General features: G+C 48.5%; 1 protein-coding gene across 1 annotated transcript in view; it reads right to left on the bottom strand.

Annotated features, from left to right (window-relative positions):
- Positions 1–3520, bottom strand: part of DACT2 (dishevelled binding antagonist of beta catenin 2) — a 73322-nt gene extending 69802 nt beyond the window's left edge. Inside the window, exon 1 of the mRNA XM_085611973.1 lies at positions 2946–3520. Within this exon, the coding sequence (XP_085468099.1) occupies positions 2946–3179 (234 nt within the window). The 5' untranslated portion in view covers positions 3180–3520. The remainder of the gene's footprint in view (positions 1–2945) is intronic.
- Positions 3521–19253: the final 15733 nt, after the last annotated feature.

Genomic DNA, 19253 nt, shown 5'->3' with positions numbered 1-19253 from the left:
TAATGACGTATGCTTATTGTGTCCGTCTTCCTTCTATGTTACAGAGAGTGCATAGTACATATTAACTAGATGGACGGTTGGCAACGGTGTATGTCCTTGGTCAGTCCCTCTCTTAACAAAATGTACGCCCCCACGCACATTTTAGCCAATTTGCCCTGAAGATCGAGGCTGGTCCCACCCACTAAGCGGCAGGGGAACGCTCTCCCGGTAAACTCACATCCTCTGAATTTTCACACCTGATTGGTAGCTGGGGCCTGTCTAACACCCTCAGCGGGAGGGGGCGGGAATTAACTAGAAGTCACTGGAGAGTGTAATTACCAGTGCGGAGGAGTTTAAAACCTGGTGCCCTGCATTGTGCTGCACGTAGCCCAGATCAATCGTCATTTAAATTGAAACTAGTATAACTTTCACTCTGTTCGGATGTAGCGGACATCGAAGATAGCATGCTTTTCATGTAATAATCCTCCGGGGGATTGTGAAGGCGATGCTTTGCGCCCCGTCCCTTTTGTGAGTGGAAACCCTTTTCATCTTTCAGTCCATGAGTGCGATTGTAATTTAAAACCCGTCCCCGTAGGGGTTAATCATCACGTGTGTCTTGCCACTTCTGGAGTGGGAATCGGGTTGCCATCTCCACGGCATGTTTTTTTCAGTGCCAGTAATAAAACCCCCACACGTTTTCCCATAAAAGAAGGGGAGAAGCGGTTATACGGGTATCTGGAGTGCGCTGATTATACTGGAGCGATGGGTTATGCACTTGTGAGTCGAGGTCGTTAAGTGGGCCGGGTCTCAACGGTGCTGAGCACCGGCAGTTTTAGGAGGCTTCAAAACGTGTATCTATCGGGCTGTTTCGTACCCTGGCACAGGCGGTCCGTTTTTTCCCGGACTGCAGTGACAGCAGGCACATCATCGATATGCGCTGCTCACACTGCTCACTTCTCATTAGTGGAGAAGTTCCGACATGAGGTCATGCCAGGTGGACGTTGTAGGGGAAGGGAAATCCTTTAAAGAGAGTCATCTTCTCTTTGGATTTCTCTTCTCTTTTTGAAGCTCAGAAGCAGCAACATTGTCCTGGTGTCACCAGGGCTTTAGGTGGAAGCTTTTTCAATATTATATACAAGCCATAATTGCTGCTTATTTATCTTATGCAACTAACAACCATTGACAATGCAAATAGTCCTGACTTGTTGTAGGTATGATGTTACTTGTTCTGTCATATATCTGAAAGCAATGACAGAAACAGCAAAATACCAGCCAGGCGGCACACTATGCTATACACAGATTTTTAGCTTAGGTGTTTTTAACCTACGCCATTAATTACGTAGGCCACGCCCCTTTGAGAGACCCCCAGTTTTTTTTCGTCCCACACAAAGTCCTGAGTGAGTCAATGCCCCCCTTAACCCCGGTAACGTCATACATACTGCGCCTGGCAGGAATGTATCGGCCATGATGTACAGTATACACACAGTGAGGATTCGATTGACCCTAATAAAGGTAGCATGAATGGGCCCAGGTAAGCCAATAGAAGACACCCATAACTGGGGTGCAATCGACCCTTCATATCTTGAACCCTGAACTTTTTACACCACACAGTGAAATTCCATTGTGTCGTATGTACTAAAGTCAGTATGGGTAGTGTATAGGTGTCTGTACATCCTTATACCTATGCTGGTGTTAGTAGTGTAGAATGCTTGCCAAGGGGCCCTAGTGGGACCAACGAAAAGGGGCAAACTATCCCCCTGGTGGGGAAGCAAAATACACCCATTATTGGCGTACAAAGTGCCTAAAGCCTACTGCCACTCTACCTGCTGCTCGCCCACACATTTGGCAAGTAGTTTTTGTAATCCATCGAATATATCCTGAATACCGTTCCGTACTTCAGTTATTTCAGAATTGCAACGCTCCACTGCTCACGACATAAACCGCATGTGACTGGGAAAAGCCTCCTTTAATCCTTTAACGGGCACTGAATATTCTGCCCTCAACACTGGCTGAATTAATCAATTCAGAAGTGGTTGATTATTATCGCTCGAGGTGAAAGCACCGACATAAATGAGCAGCAGCCCCATACAGCACTTATAGCAAACAGTCAGTAAAAGGATCGGGAGGAGCAGCAGCGGCTTCAGGTGGATAGGATCTGACCCCAGACAGATGCTGCCTCAGAAGCCACGGTGGCCTCTCCATTATCAGGGCCACGGCGGAGAAACCAGCACATCTCTAAAATGAATGATGCTTAGTAACCGATCCTTACAACTCAACACTTCCTAAATTTAGAACGAAAACGTGTTACATAAAATGATTTTTTTTCCAAGTTTGAATAGTCACTGATATCTGAAGAAATTAGAATCTGACTTGAATGTAGTACTAGAGCACAGGAAAGCGCAGGGGGTCTATAGGTCAGATGGGGCATCAGGTGATCCTCTGAGCCACCCCCCCCCCATCCCCCCCAAAACAACAGATTCTACTCGTCCCTCGTTCTGTAATGTACATTGTGGCGTTCCTAGAACGGTTACAGATGCACGGTGGACTGGGAACCGAAAGCTCTGCTGGCAAAAAACACAAACGCTCAAACTAACCCAGATTCTGTCCTTTCCTCTCTATTTCTCTGCCCCCCTCCCCCCCAGTAACAAATCGTCTGCCACCTCTGAATAACTTGGGAAAGCTGGAGAAAGGGCCAGCGGCGCCAGCAGTTGACCCTGCCCTAAAACCGGCCTCCAAAGCTCCAGCACACTGGGAAATGCCCGCAAAACCCAGAACAGTAAGGAGCAAGGCTGATGGGGCATGTCCCCCTACCCCTGCTCTATTTGTCCTACTCACCTACCTGCATTATCTGTGATACGAGCTTATTATAGTTTCTACTGGCGCATCGACAATCATGCTACTTTAAATACGTAGAACGATCACTATTGTGCATGTGCGCCCCAAGCCCTCCTCTCCAGGGTACTCACCAGCTTCTCCCTGAGGGCACTTAGAGCGCACTCCAGCCGCAGTTCCTCGCTGCTGCGTCGCGGTTGGACTGGGGCCCCCGCGGCCGGGTCCATCGCAAGTGCCCGGGTCACCAGCGCCTGGTGCCGGCTTCGAAGCAGGTGCAACTCCCGCAGACCAGCCAGGGCGGCTTGCAGCCTCTCCCCTACACGTTCCCGGTCCAAGCCTGCACGGCCCGCGATGCACCCCGGCTGCATGTTCGCCTCTAACCGCGGCCCCAAGTCATTGCAGGCTCCTCCGGCGGGGGCAGGGGTGAGGCGAGGCAGCACAGAGGAGAGCAGACAAGGGTAAACGACACAAGAAGGACAAGGCTACGGGAGGGTGAAGAGAGTGCAATGAAAAAGGCAGGGGGCACCAGATGGCACTGGGGTCGGCAGCACAGGGAGAGAGAAATAAAGTAAGATCGGAGGAGGGTACGGGCGCTCAGGAAAGGAAGGGCAGAAAGACTCAGGCTCTATAGGCATCGGATAATGGCTGCGCTCAGGGTTTTAGGACAGGAGGATATACAGCCCGAGGCTCAGTAAGTATCTGTTCTGAATCCCGCAGGACAGCTCTGTCTAGCAGGCCGTGACGTGTTTTGTGTAGTAAGCTCCGCCCCTACAGCGTGACTCGCCCGAGGTTAATCTCGGGCCAGCCATACCTGTGTTCACTCAGCGCCCTGCCAGCTCACGCCGCCTCTCCATCCCGTCTGCTTGCTCTCCTAATCCACACCTAGGGCCGGAGATTAACGCTCCCTGCAGGCCTGAGCTGTGGGGGGTATTCCCATTCACTCAGGGAGGTTTAGATTGAATGCAGGCTCAGTCTTGATATGTTTGGTGTCTTTAGCCCGTGGGGCCAGAAGCCGTAGGGGGTTGGCAGGCAATCACTCTAACGCCTTTGGGGTGCATACAAATCCAGGTGACCTTTAGCTCCCGGAACTCGCCAACCAGATGCGAATCGAGTTCATAAAAATGTACATGTGTTTGGATTTGTTTATTTCTGAAAGTTTTATATAAGAGAGAAGGACGCCCAAGACAAGAGAGCGCCAGAGCCCCTCACCTTAATACATCCATAATATATGAGCCGGTCAGTCGCTTTAGATGTCAGTTCAAAATCTCCAAATGATTTACACTATGCTACCTGGCTACCACCAAGAGCTTTGAACACCATTTTGTAACTCTTCAATAGAAGTCCTCCATTTAAGTTCTCGCTGTATTTTTCGCTGCTCTTCTTTCTATTTATCTGCCTCATGGTTCCTCGTCCTGTGTGGAAAAGCCCACACGTCTTAGAGTTGCGACTCTGATTTACACACATTTACCTTTTTGTAGATGCTTGAATTTTCGGTCGTGCTCCTGTAGTCACCGATGTAGAGAACCACCCGGGCTCTCCAACAATGTAGCAGGTCTTACACGCATACACCCCTCGTGCGGGCTCGACCTGAGGGGATAAATAAACGGCCGGAGACCGCTCGGGGTCTTCCGGCCAAGAGAGTGAAAGTGCTGTGTCCTCTCCACTAATTTAAGCGCTGCTGCGGCCTACTCGTGCACGTGGCCCCGCCGAGCTACATTGGCGACGAGGCCGGTCGCACCCCACGCGTGTTCTGCCACCTGCCCGAAACCTGCTAGGAGCTCGCGGAGCCCACCCGCGCTGTGCTGCTCCTTCTGCGGCCTGAAGTCACTCGGTGTCCTGCTGCGAGCTCGCGGAGCCCACCCGCACTGCTCGGCACCGGCCGCTGTGTGACGCTTCAAAGTGCCTCTGTGAGCCCTCGCAGTGCTGGTGGCCCGCATCGCCGAACCTGCACCAGGAACCGCAGTGCCTGCACCCGCCCACGTGTCTCCCTGCCCAATGGGAGCGCGTTCAGCTGGCGGCGCTCGCTGTGGCTACATCCAACTGCGGTGAGCTCCCGCTGCGTGTGTGGTGTCCCACAGTGTGCCTCACCGTGGTTGAAGCGCCCCTTCTGCTCCCTGCGCTGGGCGCGCCTGCAGGACATCTGGCACTCTCACCTCCTGCCTCTCTAGCGCCACGCTCCAGCATTTGGGCCGTCTGCTGGGCCCTGGCTCCCTCACAGGCCCGACCAGCTGCGAGGACCCCCTGACTGGGCCCGCCCTGCTGTCTGTCTGCTCATGAACTAGCAAGAAATGGAAAGAGCACCTTAGTGATCTGGAAAAATTGGAAAGGGGGTGAGAGAGCAGGAAGAAGCACCTGGCATATAAAGGACGGTGGAGAGAGTAAGGGGCACATCAGGATAAGTGGCTACACTGTGCAAGGCGGACAGAGGCCTGGTGCACACACTTTTCCCATCCTGCCAGCCAGCACCAAAGAACATCACACTGCCTGCACGCCATCAGCACACCATCACCTCCACGGGATAGTCCAGGGCATGTGGCCACGCATTGACACACACCCAAGCCACACCCTCGCACCTGCACGCAGACGCACGGCCACAATGAGTAATCCACCGACAGCTGGCGCGGCCAGCCCGCAAGCCGGAGGAAGCAATCCAGATGGGGGTGCCAATGCGCCACCCCCAGGGCACAACCACACAGCGGTTGCTCCTCTACCTCCCTTCAATGAAGCCTCAGACCCTGCCACAGCGGCACCGAGATGGAAAGCGTGGGTTGGTCGGCTCAATCACTACTTCAAAAGGACCAGAGAAACGGATAGCACTGTAAAACGGTCGCTTCTCATCTACTACGGAGGTTCGGAAATCTATGACCTCTTCGAAACGCTCCCCAACACAGGCAACGACGACAACTACGAGGCAGCGGTCGCCACGCTCAACAGGCACTTTGACCCCCAACTGAACCCCGATTTCGAGAAGTTCAAGTTCCGGAGGGCGTCGCAAATACACTCAGAGTCCGTCAACATGTTCTACTCACGGCTGCACCGGCTGACCAGCACGTGCGCCTCCACGGATCACCGGGAGGAAATACGCGACCAGATCATCTTAGGATGCCGCACCAAACTCCTGCGGAAACTGATCCTTCGTCAACCGGGGATTTCGCTGGCCGAGATCCTTGTCCAGGCCTGCTCCCACGAGCTGTCGGACGTCCGAGCTGAGGAAATGGAGGCTGCCTTACACACGCCGGTGGCCGCCTCTCATGAAACCAGACACCCGCCGATCAAAGAGGAGAGGGTCGAGGCTATCCAAAGACACCCCAATACAGCTCGTCAAGCTCCTAGACTACCACCAGGAGGACAGTGTGGCTACTGTGGAGAAGATCACTCAGCGGCCGCTATCTGTGGGGCAAAGGGGAAGACATGATCCCGCTGCGGCAGGCTCAATCGCTATGCCAAAGTGTGCCGGGGCGGACGGTTCCGACAGACGCCGTTGAAGCCAAGGGGCATGTCGCAACATATTCGCCAGGTCTCTCTCGACGATTCGCTGTCGGCTACGGAGGCTCAGCAGCCGGAACGAGGTCCCGTGTTTGATGATGATGAGGTGTTTGTAGTGTCGTACGTCGGTGGAATGCACGGCGGTTCGGGCCCTCATCGACACCGGTGCCTCTGTTTACGTGATGGATTCAGAACAATACAACCGCCTGTCACCACGACCCCCGCTTATACCATCTAGGACACAAATTTACACCTATAGAGGGACCGATCCACTTCCTCTCCGAGGAGTCATCCAGGCCAAAGTCACCAGCGGAAGCTACACCACGGACACCAGGTTCCACGTCACCGAGGGATGAAAAGGGACACTGCTCAGTTGCCACACAGTTGAGGACCTGGGACTCGTCTTCTTTGCCAACCGAATCCATGACTCACACGCCAAAGCTATCTTGAAGGAATTCCCGGCTCTGTTCAAAGGACTAGGGAAACTCAAGGGCAAGAAATTCAAACTCCACATTGACCCCTTTGTGAGACTAGTCGCCCTTAGGCACCGGAGAGTGCCGTTCAATCTTCGCCCGCAGGTGGAAGAAGAGCTGAGAAAACTCGAAGAACTCAACATGATCGAGAAGGTCTCTAGACCAACCCCATGGGTTTCCCCGTTTGTCGTGGCTCCCAAACCCAAACAGCCCGGAGCCATACGGCTCTGCGTGGATATGAGGCTATCAAACACGGCTATCAAAAGGGAACGCACATTACTCCAACCATGGACGACATAGTGGCAGACCTGAACGGAGTCAAGTGGTTCTCTAAGCTGGACTTGAACGCTGGCTACCATCAGCTGGAACTTGAGCCCGAGAGCAGGTATATCCCCACCTTCTCGACACACGTTGGTCTCCGAAGGTACAAGAGGCTCAGCTTTGGGGTGTCGTCGGCCGCCGAAGTCTTCCAAAACGCCATCAGAGAAGCACTGTCCGGGCTGCAGGGCCTGATCAACCTCAGTGATGATATACTGGTATTCTTGAACACGCTAGAGGATCACCACAATCATCTCCGAGCCACCCTGAAGAAACTTGAAGACTGCGGGTTAACCCTTCACAAATCCAAGTGCTCATTTTACCAGGAAACTGTCGATTTCTTCGGATACACCTTCACCCAGGAGGGACTACTAGTGGACCCCAAGAAGGCCACGGCCATCCGAGCAGCCAGCACGCCAAAGAACCCCACAGAAGTGAGAAGCTTTCTCGGCATGGCCACTTATTGTGGGCGCTTCATTCCAAACCTTGCTGCCATGTCGGAGCCGCTCCGGACTCTCAGACGCAATGATCACAAGTGGGCGTGGACAGGGGCCGCCAACAAAGCATTCAATGACATCAAAGCAGGGCTGCTGGACAAGACGGTGATGGCCTACTTTCATCTGGGGTGGCGCAGGGAACTGATCATCGACGCCAGCCCAGTGGGCCTGGGAGCGGTCCTCCTTCAGGAACATAGCCCCGAAGTCTGGAGACCAGTGGTCTACGCAAGCAAGGCCCTCACCGACCCAGAGACCAGATATGCCCAAATTGAGAGAGAGGCGTTGTCCATCAAGTGGGCGTGCCAACATTTCCACCTCTACCCGTGCAGCCAAGAATTCCATGTTGTGGCCGACCACAAGCCTCTGCTCCCGCTCTTCGCAGGCTCATTCCGACTGGCGCACCCGAGAATTGAACGGTGGGCGGTGCAGCTGCAGTCATACAACTTCAGGGTTGTGTACCGTCAATGTCGTCCTCAGGCCTGTCGACAGATGCGTGCAACACTGAAGCATTTGTGAAAATGGTGTCGTAGGGGGCGTGCCCCACGGCCATGATGCTCGAAGAGATCGGCTGTGCCACCCAGGAAGACGAGACATTGTCCCGGGTTATAGCTGCACTAAAGAACAATGGATGGGCACACTTCATGGACGGAACCCGCCCTCTCAGGACGGAGGTCAGCCATGCACGACAGCAGCTCTGGCAAGTTCGCCACGAACTCAGCGTGGGGGAGCAAGGAGTCGTTCCAAGAGGACACCTGATTGTGGTTCCAGAAAAATTGCAGAAGAGGATCCTCACGCTGGCACATATCGGCCACCAGGGGATGGCAAAGACAAAGGCCCGGCTGCGAAACAAGGTCTGGTTCCCCGCAATGGACTCCATGGTGGAAGAGATGATGAGGCAGTGCCATGCCTACACGATCACAGGAGGTGATCCAGCGCCAGTGATCACCGAAGAACAGAGCAAGACCCCCTGGACACACATCAGCCTGGATTTCGGAAGCTTCCCAGATGGACGTCACATGCTGGTCATGGTTGACTAATTTTCAAAGTTCCCCATCGTGAAAGTGGTGATATCAACGGCGTTCCCCTGGTAAAGAGAGTCCTAGACAAGACCTTTGCAATGATGGGGCTGCCCGAAGAAGTAAAGTCTGACTATGGACCTCCGTTCCAGGGCCGAGAATTCCAGGAGTACCTTGAGAGCAAGGCGGTTCGCCACCGGAAGATCCCCCCGCTATGGCCTCAAGCTAATGGGGAGGTGGAACATCTGATGCGGACATTCAACCGAGCACTGCGCATCGCTGTGGACGAGGGAGAAGACCTCGAGATAGCTCTAGACCAATTCCTTGGTGCATATCGACAGATGCCTCACAGCACCACCAAGTGTGCGCTGGCTCACCTGCTGTTTAAGTGGCCCCGCAAGACAGTATCCCGTCAGACCTGACGTGGGTGCCCTCGGAGCGAGACAATGAGGCGGTTCAGGCAAGGAGGGAAGCGACGAACCGCAAGGCCAGCGAAGCCCGTCGGGCACAAGAGCCCCAGCTAAGGGTGGGAGACGGGTAGTGATCAAAGACCGACACCCCGGTTGGAAGTTCCGGACACCCTACGAGCCGGAGGTGTGGACCGTCGTGGGCATTCAAGGGACAATGGTCACTGCTCAGAAAGGACAGCACTCCGTCATGAGAAATGTGTCCAGCTTCAAGAAGACGGGCGAGAGTGAGCTTGGCCACGAAGAGTACGACGATCATGACGCACTCCCGGGTTTCTCCCCACCTGCCTCTCCCAGAATGGGGAGTCCGTCACTGGAGACATCTGGACGAGCGAGCCAAGGTACTATCGACGTGGCTGGGTCAGCCCATCCGGACGAGGTGCCTGGGTCGTCTGAGGGTATTCCGTCCAGCGCAGCGGCCAGTTCCAGCTCCCGGAGCCAGAAGTATGGTCTCCGGTCAAACCCTGCGCCAAGTCAGAGACTTTGTGTATATGTCTCCATGAACTGGGAGGACTTGATGGTCTGGTACCGAAAGAAAGGAGGGATGTAGAGAGCCACCCGGGCTCTCTCCAACAATGTAGCAAGTCTTACACACATACACCCCTCGGGGCAGGCTCGACCCGAGGGGATAAATAAACGGCCGGAGACCGCTCGGGGTCTTCCGGCCAAGAGAGTGAAAGTGCTGTGTCCTCTCCACTAATTCAAGTGCTGCTGTGGCCTACTCATGCACGTGGCCCCACCACGCTACAACCACCATAGCCATACTCGCGTGTGTAGATTATGGACAATCCGCAAATTTAAGGTTGAATGTGCAATTGCGCACGGTTTTTTGCTCGTGTTTTCTCCACATAAAAAAATCAACATATAGAAATTCTTTCTCTAATGCCCCTTGACTAAACGCTTGCCACGTTAAATGAAAACATTTTACTAACGTTTTCAAACTAAATTATTGTGTGAATTTGAGGTGGGTAATCCATTTGAAATGCCTGTGAATATCCGCCAAAGAGGGTATCTCCTGGTGCTTTCAAAATTAACAAATGACACCTGCTGCAATTCCCTGCTAAATTCACATTTCCCTACCACCTCAAAATCGTCCAACAGTAGAAGCTACAAATGTGGTGTATTTTCCTTTGTCTTAAATGAAATTTGCCATTAGAATGTTCTGCCCATCTTGTTTGACTGAACTTAAATAGTAAATCCGACTTTGTGTCACCTTGAATTGTGCCATTTCCACTATATATCTGGTTTTATGGAAGAGATAGTGTAAGATAAGAGAGATACAATGTGAAGCAAGAGAATACGGGGTGATACTGCTCCCCTGAAAGGTTATTATTTTATATTTCTGTGAATCCTTTTATTCTATTGTTTTTTGATGTGTAAATTTCTGGTTTTCATTACCAAAATAAATTTGTCAGCTGCCAACACTATCTAGATTAGTACACATTTTTTTATAATGTTTCTGAGTTCCTTTCCACCCGTTCAATCATCAGGCCAGTCTCGCTACATCCATGCCCTAATCCAGACTATGCGCTGTACTCACGAATACCCGGCCAGTCACCAGTAGGACCAAATGAGCTGGTGCTAGGGGGTTTATGGGTCGCAGCAACCATATCCTCTCAGTGCGCATGAGAACCAGTTTGGGAAGGAATGCACAAATAACACAATGGAAGGGTTCAATATTTATTATGTGCCTCGCAGACATAAACAACCATTTACAAAGTCAAAAGCAACTTCCTAAATAAATGATTTCATTGATATGAAATGCAGAGAACGCATTTGTTTACAAATGAAAGAATATGCCATCATGTTAATCTAGCTAAACAAGCCTATAATTATAACCTGTCACTTGCTCATTGGTTGACAAATATATAGTACAAAATTCAAAGAAAGGAACAGGGTACAAACAGTGAAATAACATTAAGCATTTAGGAATCACGTTATGAGTGTCAGACCAAAATCACATTAATTACAAAAATATTCAATGGTTCATGCTCTAAGTAAGTATGTTGCTGTTTCAGCACAAATATAAGATTATGAAATCAGCGCACACCTTATTAACAATGTAATAAAACAAAGCTCAGGGTATTGTTATCAAAAGAAAGCGTGCAACCCAGAAAAGGGCAGGCAACCAAAGACAATGGAGTTATGCTGGTGGAGAACCACCAGTGTACTGGGTGCACAGCGCGTGTACAAATATATATATTTCACATAATTAACAACTAAGACATCAAACAATTGGTTCTTGATAATTAATACAAAACATCGATGAAGTATCAAAATGTTGTCAACTTTTATACAGAAAAGAAAAAATGACATCCATATTTGCTAACATTGCAATATCATTTATAATCAATGAAATTAACCATGATATTGTTGCAGTTGGATGGGATTTGCACCGCTGTGCAGATTCTTGGTGCAAACCCAAGTGCAAGCTGCACTTGAGCAGATGGGCATTTAGTCCAGGGCTGAGGTTTACCATTAACAATGCATCAGTAACAGTGAAGCACATTTGACCATGAAGATTTATCAGCAGATTAGCAATGTTACCAACTCAAATCATTCAAATTAGTCCTAAATCATAAATCATCGGGTAAATGGTGATGGTCAGTACAATTCAAAGTGATTGAAATATAGCAACTACAAAGGCTGACTGTTAAAGTCATCATTAGCAAATTGAGTAAATCCAGTTTCCATTAAGAGAAGTTCCCTCATGCTAAACTAAGAAGTCTAGTGAATAGGGGAAATCAAGCATAATGTGTCAGCAAACAAAGTCTCTAAAAGTAGACTCAAATAAAATTCAGTTAGCTAAATGAGAAAGGATTTAATAATAAACTTCTTTATTCGGTTATTACAAATTGTAAAACCATAAAAGATTCATTTCAAAAAGAATACAGATTTACAATAAACAGAAAATCAAGATAAAAAGTAACATTTACACAGGGGCGAAGTCAGATATTTACAAAGAAAAGGTTCTTATAGTTTCAAAACCGTATCTGGGAGTTCATTAAACATACATTTTACAGATTTTTCCTATGCTTTATAATACATTTTAAGAAGTTAAGGACGCGGTAACAGACCAGTTCAGATTCTAGCAGTTGAAGACGTAGCATCGCAGGACGACATTGTCTAAATCCCCATTGCTTTAATAGGGGTAATAACCAAACCCTCCTGTGTGGATGATGGAATTTACAGAACAGTATTGTATGTAAGTTCGACTGTATTGATTCCTCATCGCAAGGACAGGTAGGGAGAATTGGATCCCAATTTTTCCTCTCTGGAAAGGATACTAATCTATGAAAAAGATCTAGTCTGAACCTTGTCAACAACATTCTATCATAGGTACTAATCTGCAATGTTAGATAGGGCTGGATAAAAAACGTAAGCTGAGTCATATTGGCATGGAGAACAGAGGATTTTGTCGACTCAGATGTCAACCTCAATGACTCTAAATGTGTCAGAGCCAATTGTTTCAATGATCGCTTAGGAACTTCGATAATCTTTTTGGGTTCAAGATAATATTTCTCCAATCCGAGGTCATTGAAGAAATTTCTGATGTACCGAAGCCATTTAATTTTTAATGATTGATCAAGGATCATTGTGTCTGCCACAATTTCCTGGGTTAAGATGTTTTTGTCAGAAGTCCAAATGCGCCTCCAAAGCAATAGTGGTTGAATCCTTATTAAGTCCTCTAAGTAGGGAATTCCAAGTTCCAGATGGGAAGCGTAAGTTGAAGTACTACGCGGTGTTGCTAAGAGGAATCTAAGGAAGGTGTTTTCAGCCACCTGTAGGGCACTGACATCTACATATCCCCAGACTCCCGCCCCATAAAGTGCAATCGCCTGACACTTGGCGATGTAGATTTTTAGTAATTCCACTGGGGGCCTTCTCCCTAGTCTATAAGAAAAACTCATCAAGGAAGTTATGGCTCTTTTAAAAAGATGACATCTGGCCTCTACTGCTGGTCTCCAGTTAAGTCTTTCGTCAATCATGATACCCAGGTAGCAGTACTGAGTAGTTACCTCAAGTTTTTGATCTTTGAGGCAGATGTTCTTTATACGTTTTTTCCCGCTCCCTGCTACCATGACGAACGTTTTTTTGACGTTTACTTGTAGGTCCAGCCCACCCATGAAATCGACATATCTATTCAAAGACCTCTGTAATTCTCGCGGCGTGCGTGCCAAAATGACGGCATCGTCTGCATAAAGCAGGGCGGGGATCAGGCGCTGTTTTACTCGTGGTAGGTCCTGAGCCCCCCTCAGCATCTCCCCCTCTAGTCCGTTTGTGTACAGAGAGAAGAGGAAGGGGGCCAGGACACAACCCTGCCTGACTCCACGCTCTACTGCAAAAGGTGCCGTCAACTCCCCCCCGTGCCAAAACGCACCCTTGCTGATGCGTTTGAATATAACTCTCTTAGAAAATCTAAAAGAGGGGGGTCCACTCCCATGTGGGCCAAGATCATCCAGAGTTTTGCGTGTGAAACGCAATCGAAAGCGGCAGACAGGTCCACATAGACCATGTAAACCGTGTCCTTCTTTGCTTGGAGATATTTGCCCACTATCAAGCTGAGATTAAGGGCCTGCTCTGTCGTTCCAAAACCCTCCCGAAATCCAAACTGAAGATCTGAGATGATTTCTCCCTCCTCAGCCCAGAGCCGGAGTCGTTCTAACACGACTCTGCCAACGACCTTTCCCAAAGAGTCTAATAGAGAGATTGGACGGCAACATTTCACGTCTTGACGGTCACCCTTTTTAAAAATTGGGACCATGATTGATTTTGTCCAGGATTTTAGCAGACCCAGCTTTACGGCTGCTATGCATACTCTCGTGAGGATAGGGGACCAGAGATCTAAATTGGATTTGAAAAGATCCACTGGAACCCCATCTGGGCCTGGGGCTTTCCCGCTTTTGCTTGCTACCAAGGCCACTATAACTTCGGAAATGTCGAAGTGCAGAGGAATTGGGTATACGACTGTTGGGAGTACGGATTGTGTCCCTATCGGTGTTGCTGTGTTTTTAAAAATCTTAGAGAAATGGGACACCCAAATATCTTCTTCAATTGCAACTTCTATCTTTGGGCTATCTTTGTCTTGTAGATAAGGGGTTTTAACAGTTCGCCAAAAAGCGTCGCTGTTTTTGGAGACGGCACTGGAATGTAAATCATTCCATAGTTTCTCTTTTAAATCTTTAATTCTTTGCTTGCGTGCCCATTGATATTGATGTCTCAAGGATTTGATCTGCTCCTGATCCCTAACAGTTTTGTTTAGGGCCTCCTTAAGTTTAGTTAAAGCCGTAGTGCAGCTGTGGTTAAACCACCCTTTAGTAGTTGGATTTAAATTGTTTGAAGTTACTGTGAGAAGTCCCTTAATTTTCTCTAATATTTGTGAGAAATTATTTAGGACTTCTACATCTGATACTCCTAAATCCAAACAGTTAATTATGTTTACATATGCCTCCTTTACCAGTTTTCCTGTGAGTTCTTCCGGGTTTATCTTCCCCCATTTTAATGTGTAGCCATTTTTTCTTCCTAACTCTAGATTATTTTGTGCAAGGGTCTTCGCTATGGCTACATTTGGAGATTGAAAAACAGTTACAAAAAACTCCATCCTAAGGGCAGAGTGATCACTTAGATCATTTGTCAAGACCTCAAACAACCTAACTCGGGGCAACAGTCCTGTTGACAAGAGGATGTAATCTACTGTCGTTTTGTAGCCCGACCCACGTATGTTGGTTGCAGGGAATTTGAACCTGGGCTTGACTCGTTAGCAATTACGAGTTCCAGGTCTAATAGGGCATTGTTCATAGCCGTCCCCCCCCTGCTATGAAAAAAATGCATGAGGGGAGTATCATTTTCATCCACAATCCCACAGCGTTTTTTTCCGACATGTGGGCATGGGTGTAAATTCAAATCTCCTCCCCATAAAAGATGGACTGCCCCTTTTCCTATCCTTAGATTGTGAGTTAACTTTTCCTTAATGTTAGAAAGAAGAATCAAGAATTCGTCCTCTTCTAAATTGTTATAGAGATTAAGCAGGAGGATCGACTCTTTATTTTTTAACACAAGGGAGAGTAACTGGAAATTTGAGTTAGACACTACTACGGATACTTTCAAAAAATTAACTGTATTTGCAATGTATGTGGTCAACCCTCCCTTAGGTCTACCTATACCGGTACCTAGAGCAGGGGTAAAAAATGTTTTGTAACCCGGAAGATGGAGCTCGTTCGTGGACCATGTCTCCTGAAGACATATAATTTTTCCCGACTCCAAGAAGGTAGCAGCCGTCCCATCTTCAATTTTGGAGCGAAGACCAGCTACGTTCCAAAAGAGGATAGGTAAGGGCTGCGATTCTATATTAGTCGGTGCTTCGTTAACTATACGAATCATTTTTTCTTTAGGTGCTGGATAATATATCTTGGAGTTAATCATTTCTGGGTCGGTCACAGGTTCATTTGTTGGGCAAATTGTTTTTCCTTCAGGCATTGGATGACATACCTTAAGATTAGTTATTTCTGTCATCGCTAGTGGTCAATCGACCGATTCAAGGACACTGTACCTATTTGCCATCGGGATATTGGACCAAACGTCCCTTTGGGGTGACTCTCTATATGGCATACGAGTGCCCCAATCGTCCCGTCCTCCTCCCCAATGTCGTGGCCCCGATAGGTGCCAGGGACCATCGTAGTCATGGTGGCGGGAACCCGCTACTTGCCAGTGATTGGAATGCTTCCCATGACGTAAAGCTGTTACTTCCCAAGGGCGAGCGAAATGGTTTGGAATCCCTTTATAGAGGCCAGAAGGATAAAAAAAGGAGAGTCTCCTAGTTGCTATTTCCTCATTTACATTCGAGAACTCCCAGGAGCAAATATAATTTACTACACTGGGGTCCTCGAATGTGATCAAAATGCAGTCTCCTGGTATTGTTTTTCTGCTATTTCCCACCCAAGGGGTCCTACGTACCATCAGAATCCTACAGGTCCAATTTACTGGTACAGGACGATTCGTATTTAACCAGTGTTGGACCTTATTTTTTAATGACCACGTAGGTTCTGCGTTTGGGTCGTCTATTTTAGGGACACCTGTCATTACAACTACGAAAGGACTTGCTTCTGGAGGCAAATCCACAACCAAACTAGTTTCAGGAGGTTTCCTTAGGTCACCTCTATTGGCATCAGGCGTCACGATTTTTGGGGAGGGTTTTTTTTTTGAGGACAAAGTTTTAGTGTTAGGCAACAGTTTTTTAGGTCCCGAAATTATCGGGACAGGGGTTTTTTCTATCAGGACATTACCCTGGGGCGAAGTTATCGTGGGATTTAGGGTAGATTCCACTACTCTGTTGGTGTTTCGTAATTTAGATGGTGGTAATTTAGATGTTACTTTTATAGGTAGAGTTTCAGGGGCTTTGTTTTGTCTGTGTGCTGGCTTTTGAGGGGGCATCTTTGCTCCTTCTCTGCTTTGGTCCCCAGGAGCTTGCTTATGTTTCATGATGTTAATCAGGTTCGATAGCTGGTGCTCTATCTGAGTTAATCTTAATTCAAGTGGAGCGAGGGAAGATTTTAAGAGGGCTGTGATATTATTGATCAATTGTGAATTTTCAATATCACTTCTTATTTTGCTAGATGGTGAGTGCATGGGAACTTCCTCACTAATTAGTTCTAAAGTATTGCGTGTAGACTGATTTATCATTATGGGATCAGTTGACTGTTCTACACTGGAAGGTACAATCTCCTCCCCACTGCACTGATCAACAGTTTCTCGGGCGCTCGTATTTTTTGAGTTGTTTTTTCGCTTCCGTACGGCGCCCTCCCTCCTCCCTCTTGATTGTCTCAGATCATCGGGTGTTAATTGGGGAATCATCTCTGGTGTCCTCTCTAGGTCTAGACTTAACTGAAAATCAGATAGTTGAGAGGCCGATAGGTCAACGTTGTTTGGCAAGCTACGCCTACCCTCACAAGGCGACCTATACCCAGTGATAGTAGAAGTTTCCGGGGTTTTCGCGTCCCTTAAGATACCAATAGATGATCTCTTAGCCAGAGCTAGATCCAATGACACCCTACCTTCTATTAAGCTAATACTTTGGTCAATAAAAGTGTTAGCCTTGACTATAAAGTCATCCATGGGGCCTGAGAGCTTGCCTCCACCCCCCATTACTTTAGTTTTAGTTTTTTTTCCTCTGGTTAGTACCATGTTTCCTAAACACCGGTAACAATGGGTAAGAACTTCAGTGCACGTATTTGTCAGAAATACTCAATTTTTTAAAAACATAAATAAGCGATAAAAGTGAAATAAGATTACATGTGATAATACGTACACAGTTCACAGAGAATAGAGAGCTTTAGGGGGATGGCCCGGTCCGGTCTCTTCCGTTCTCTAACGGCCTCAAACGGCCCGCTCTTTGCCCGGTCTTAGCCCCGTGCTAAGACCCGGGCGCGTCCCGCTGGCGCGTGTAAGAGGGAATGCGAGTTATAAGGCAAGGGGAGGCGGTGTTGGGGGAGGAGTTCGGGAAGAGGACCAGGTGCAGCTAGTCAGCGTCACGCAGAGCACCCTGGTCCTCGCAGTCCCGAATGCGCCGGGCACTCACGGTTGTCAGAGTGTCCAGGTACACCCCCTCGATGAACTCGGGAACAATACAGCAAACCGGGCAGCGTGGAATGAGGGCACCGGTGACGCTGTATAAAGCAGGCAACAGAGTCTCGATCCCTCGAGCGGCCCCGCGAAGCGGGGGCCGCGAGGAGCGGTGGCAAGGTCCAATACTGCAAATAGAATCCAGGTAGTCCCAGGAATGGGAGTCGGCAGACAGCAATCCTTCAAGCGGAGCCCATAGAGCAAGAGCTACAATGCTTGATAAAGGTGTTGGGGGAGGAGTTCGGGAAGAGGACCAGGTGCAGCTAGTCAGCGTCACGCAGAGCACCCTGGTCCTCGCAGTCCCGAATGCGCCGGGCACTCACGGTTGTCAGAGTGTCCAGGTACACCCCCTCGATGAACTCGGGAACAATACAGCAAACCGGGCAGCGTGGAATGAGGGCACCGGTGACGCTGTATAAAGCAGGCAACAGAGTCTCGATCCCTCGAGCGGCTCCCGCGAAGCGGGGGCCGCGAGGAGCGGTGGCAAGGTCCAATACTGCAAATAGAATCCAGGTAGTCCCAGGAATGGGAGTCGGCAGACAGCAATCCTTCAAGCGGAGCCCCGAGAAAGGATTTGCTAAGGAGTCTAACTGTGAGCAGGAGTAAAGGCAAGTAACAAGTGTCAAGAGCTTGGAAAGGGCATTTGCTCTCAAGCAAGTGGGAAAACATATCTGAATCTAACTAGCTCAGCAATGCACAATTAACACATGCAATTCTCTACAATCTGCAACGCTCCCCACAGTTCCCAGGCTGCGGGTGCCAATGAGGATCCAGAATTTCTGGATATCAGGGTTTTGCCCTTCTTCCCAGCCACCACACAAGGGACGATTCCAGATGCATGGCTTTCAAAGTATATTTCGTAACAGGATGGCTAGTCTGACTTATTAAACTGAGGCCGACATTAACTAAGGCTAACTTAACATGAACATAATTTTCCTAAGATCAACAGTAATGTGAGAGTCACACTCACTTTTTTACTTTATCAAATTTGTATATAAGGGTTACAGGGATATTATAGCTAGAAATTAGCATTTAAAAAAACCTTAGAAATTCACAGAAAAAAACAAAGGTTAAAGTGACATAATAGTTAGGAAATGGAATAAAAAAGACTAAGAAATTCACTGAAAAAACCAAAGGTTACAGAGACGTTATAGTGAGGCTTAGGTTTCACTCACACAAAACCATTGAAATTCAGCAGTTATAGTTAGTTGAGCTAACTATAACTCGAACTCCCGCAATGCACTGCTACTGACCTCACATAATACATCTCTCATGACATGGTCAGTGACATCACCTATGACATCTCAAATGACAAAATCCAGTGGCAAAGACAGCAAAGGACCCATATCTGGGCAAACACAAGTAAATGATAGAGGGAGCGCTGAAACTTTTCAGACACCCACCCCTAGTCACAGATCGGGGTTGAATCCATCATCATTCTTTAGCTCACTTTTCCACCTCAGTTTAGACAAATCAGACTTGACCCTGTGCCTCATGGGAACAGTCCAGCCCGAACTGCCAAGCCAGGTCTTTCCTAAACCGGAAACAAGCATCCTGGGAACGGTT

Source organism: Triturus cristatus, chromosome 6 (assembly GCF_964204655.1).
Source record: "Triturus cristatus chromosome 6, aTriCri1.1, whole genome shotgun sequence".
NCBI lineage: Eukaryota > Metazoa > Chordata > Amphibia > Caudata > Salamandridae > Triturus > Triturus cristatus.
Note: the sequence above shows the minus strand (reverse complement) of the source record. Positions and strands in the feature narration are given on the sequence as shown.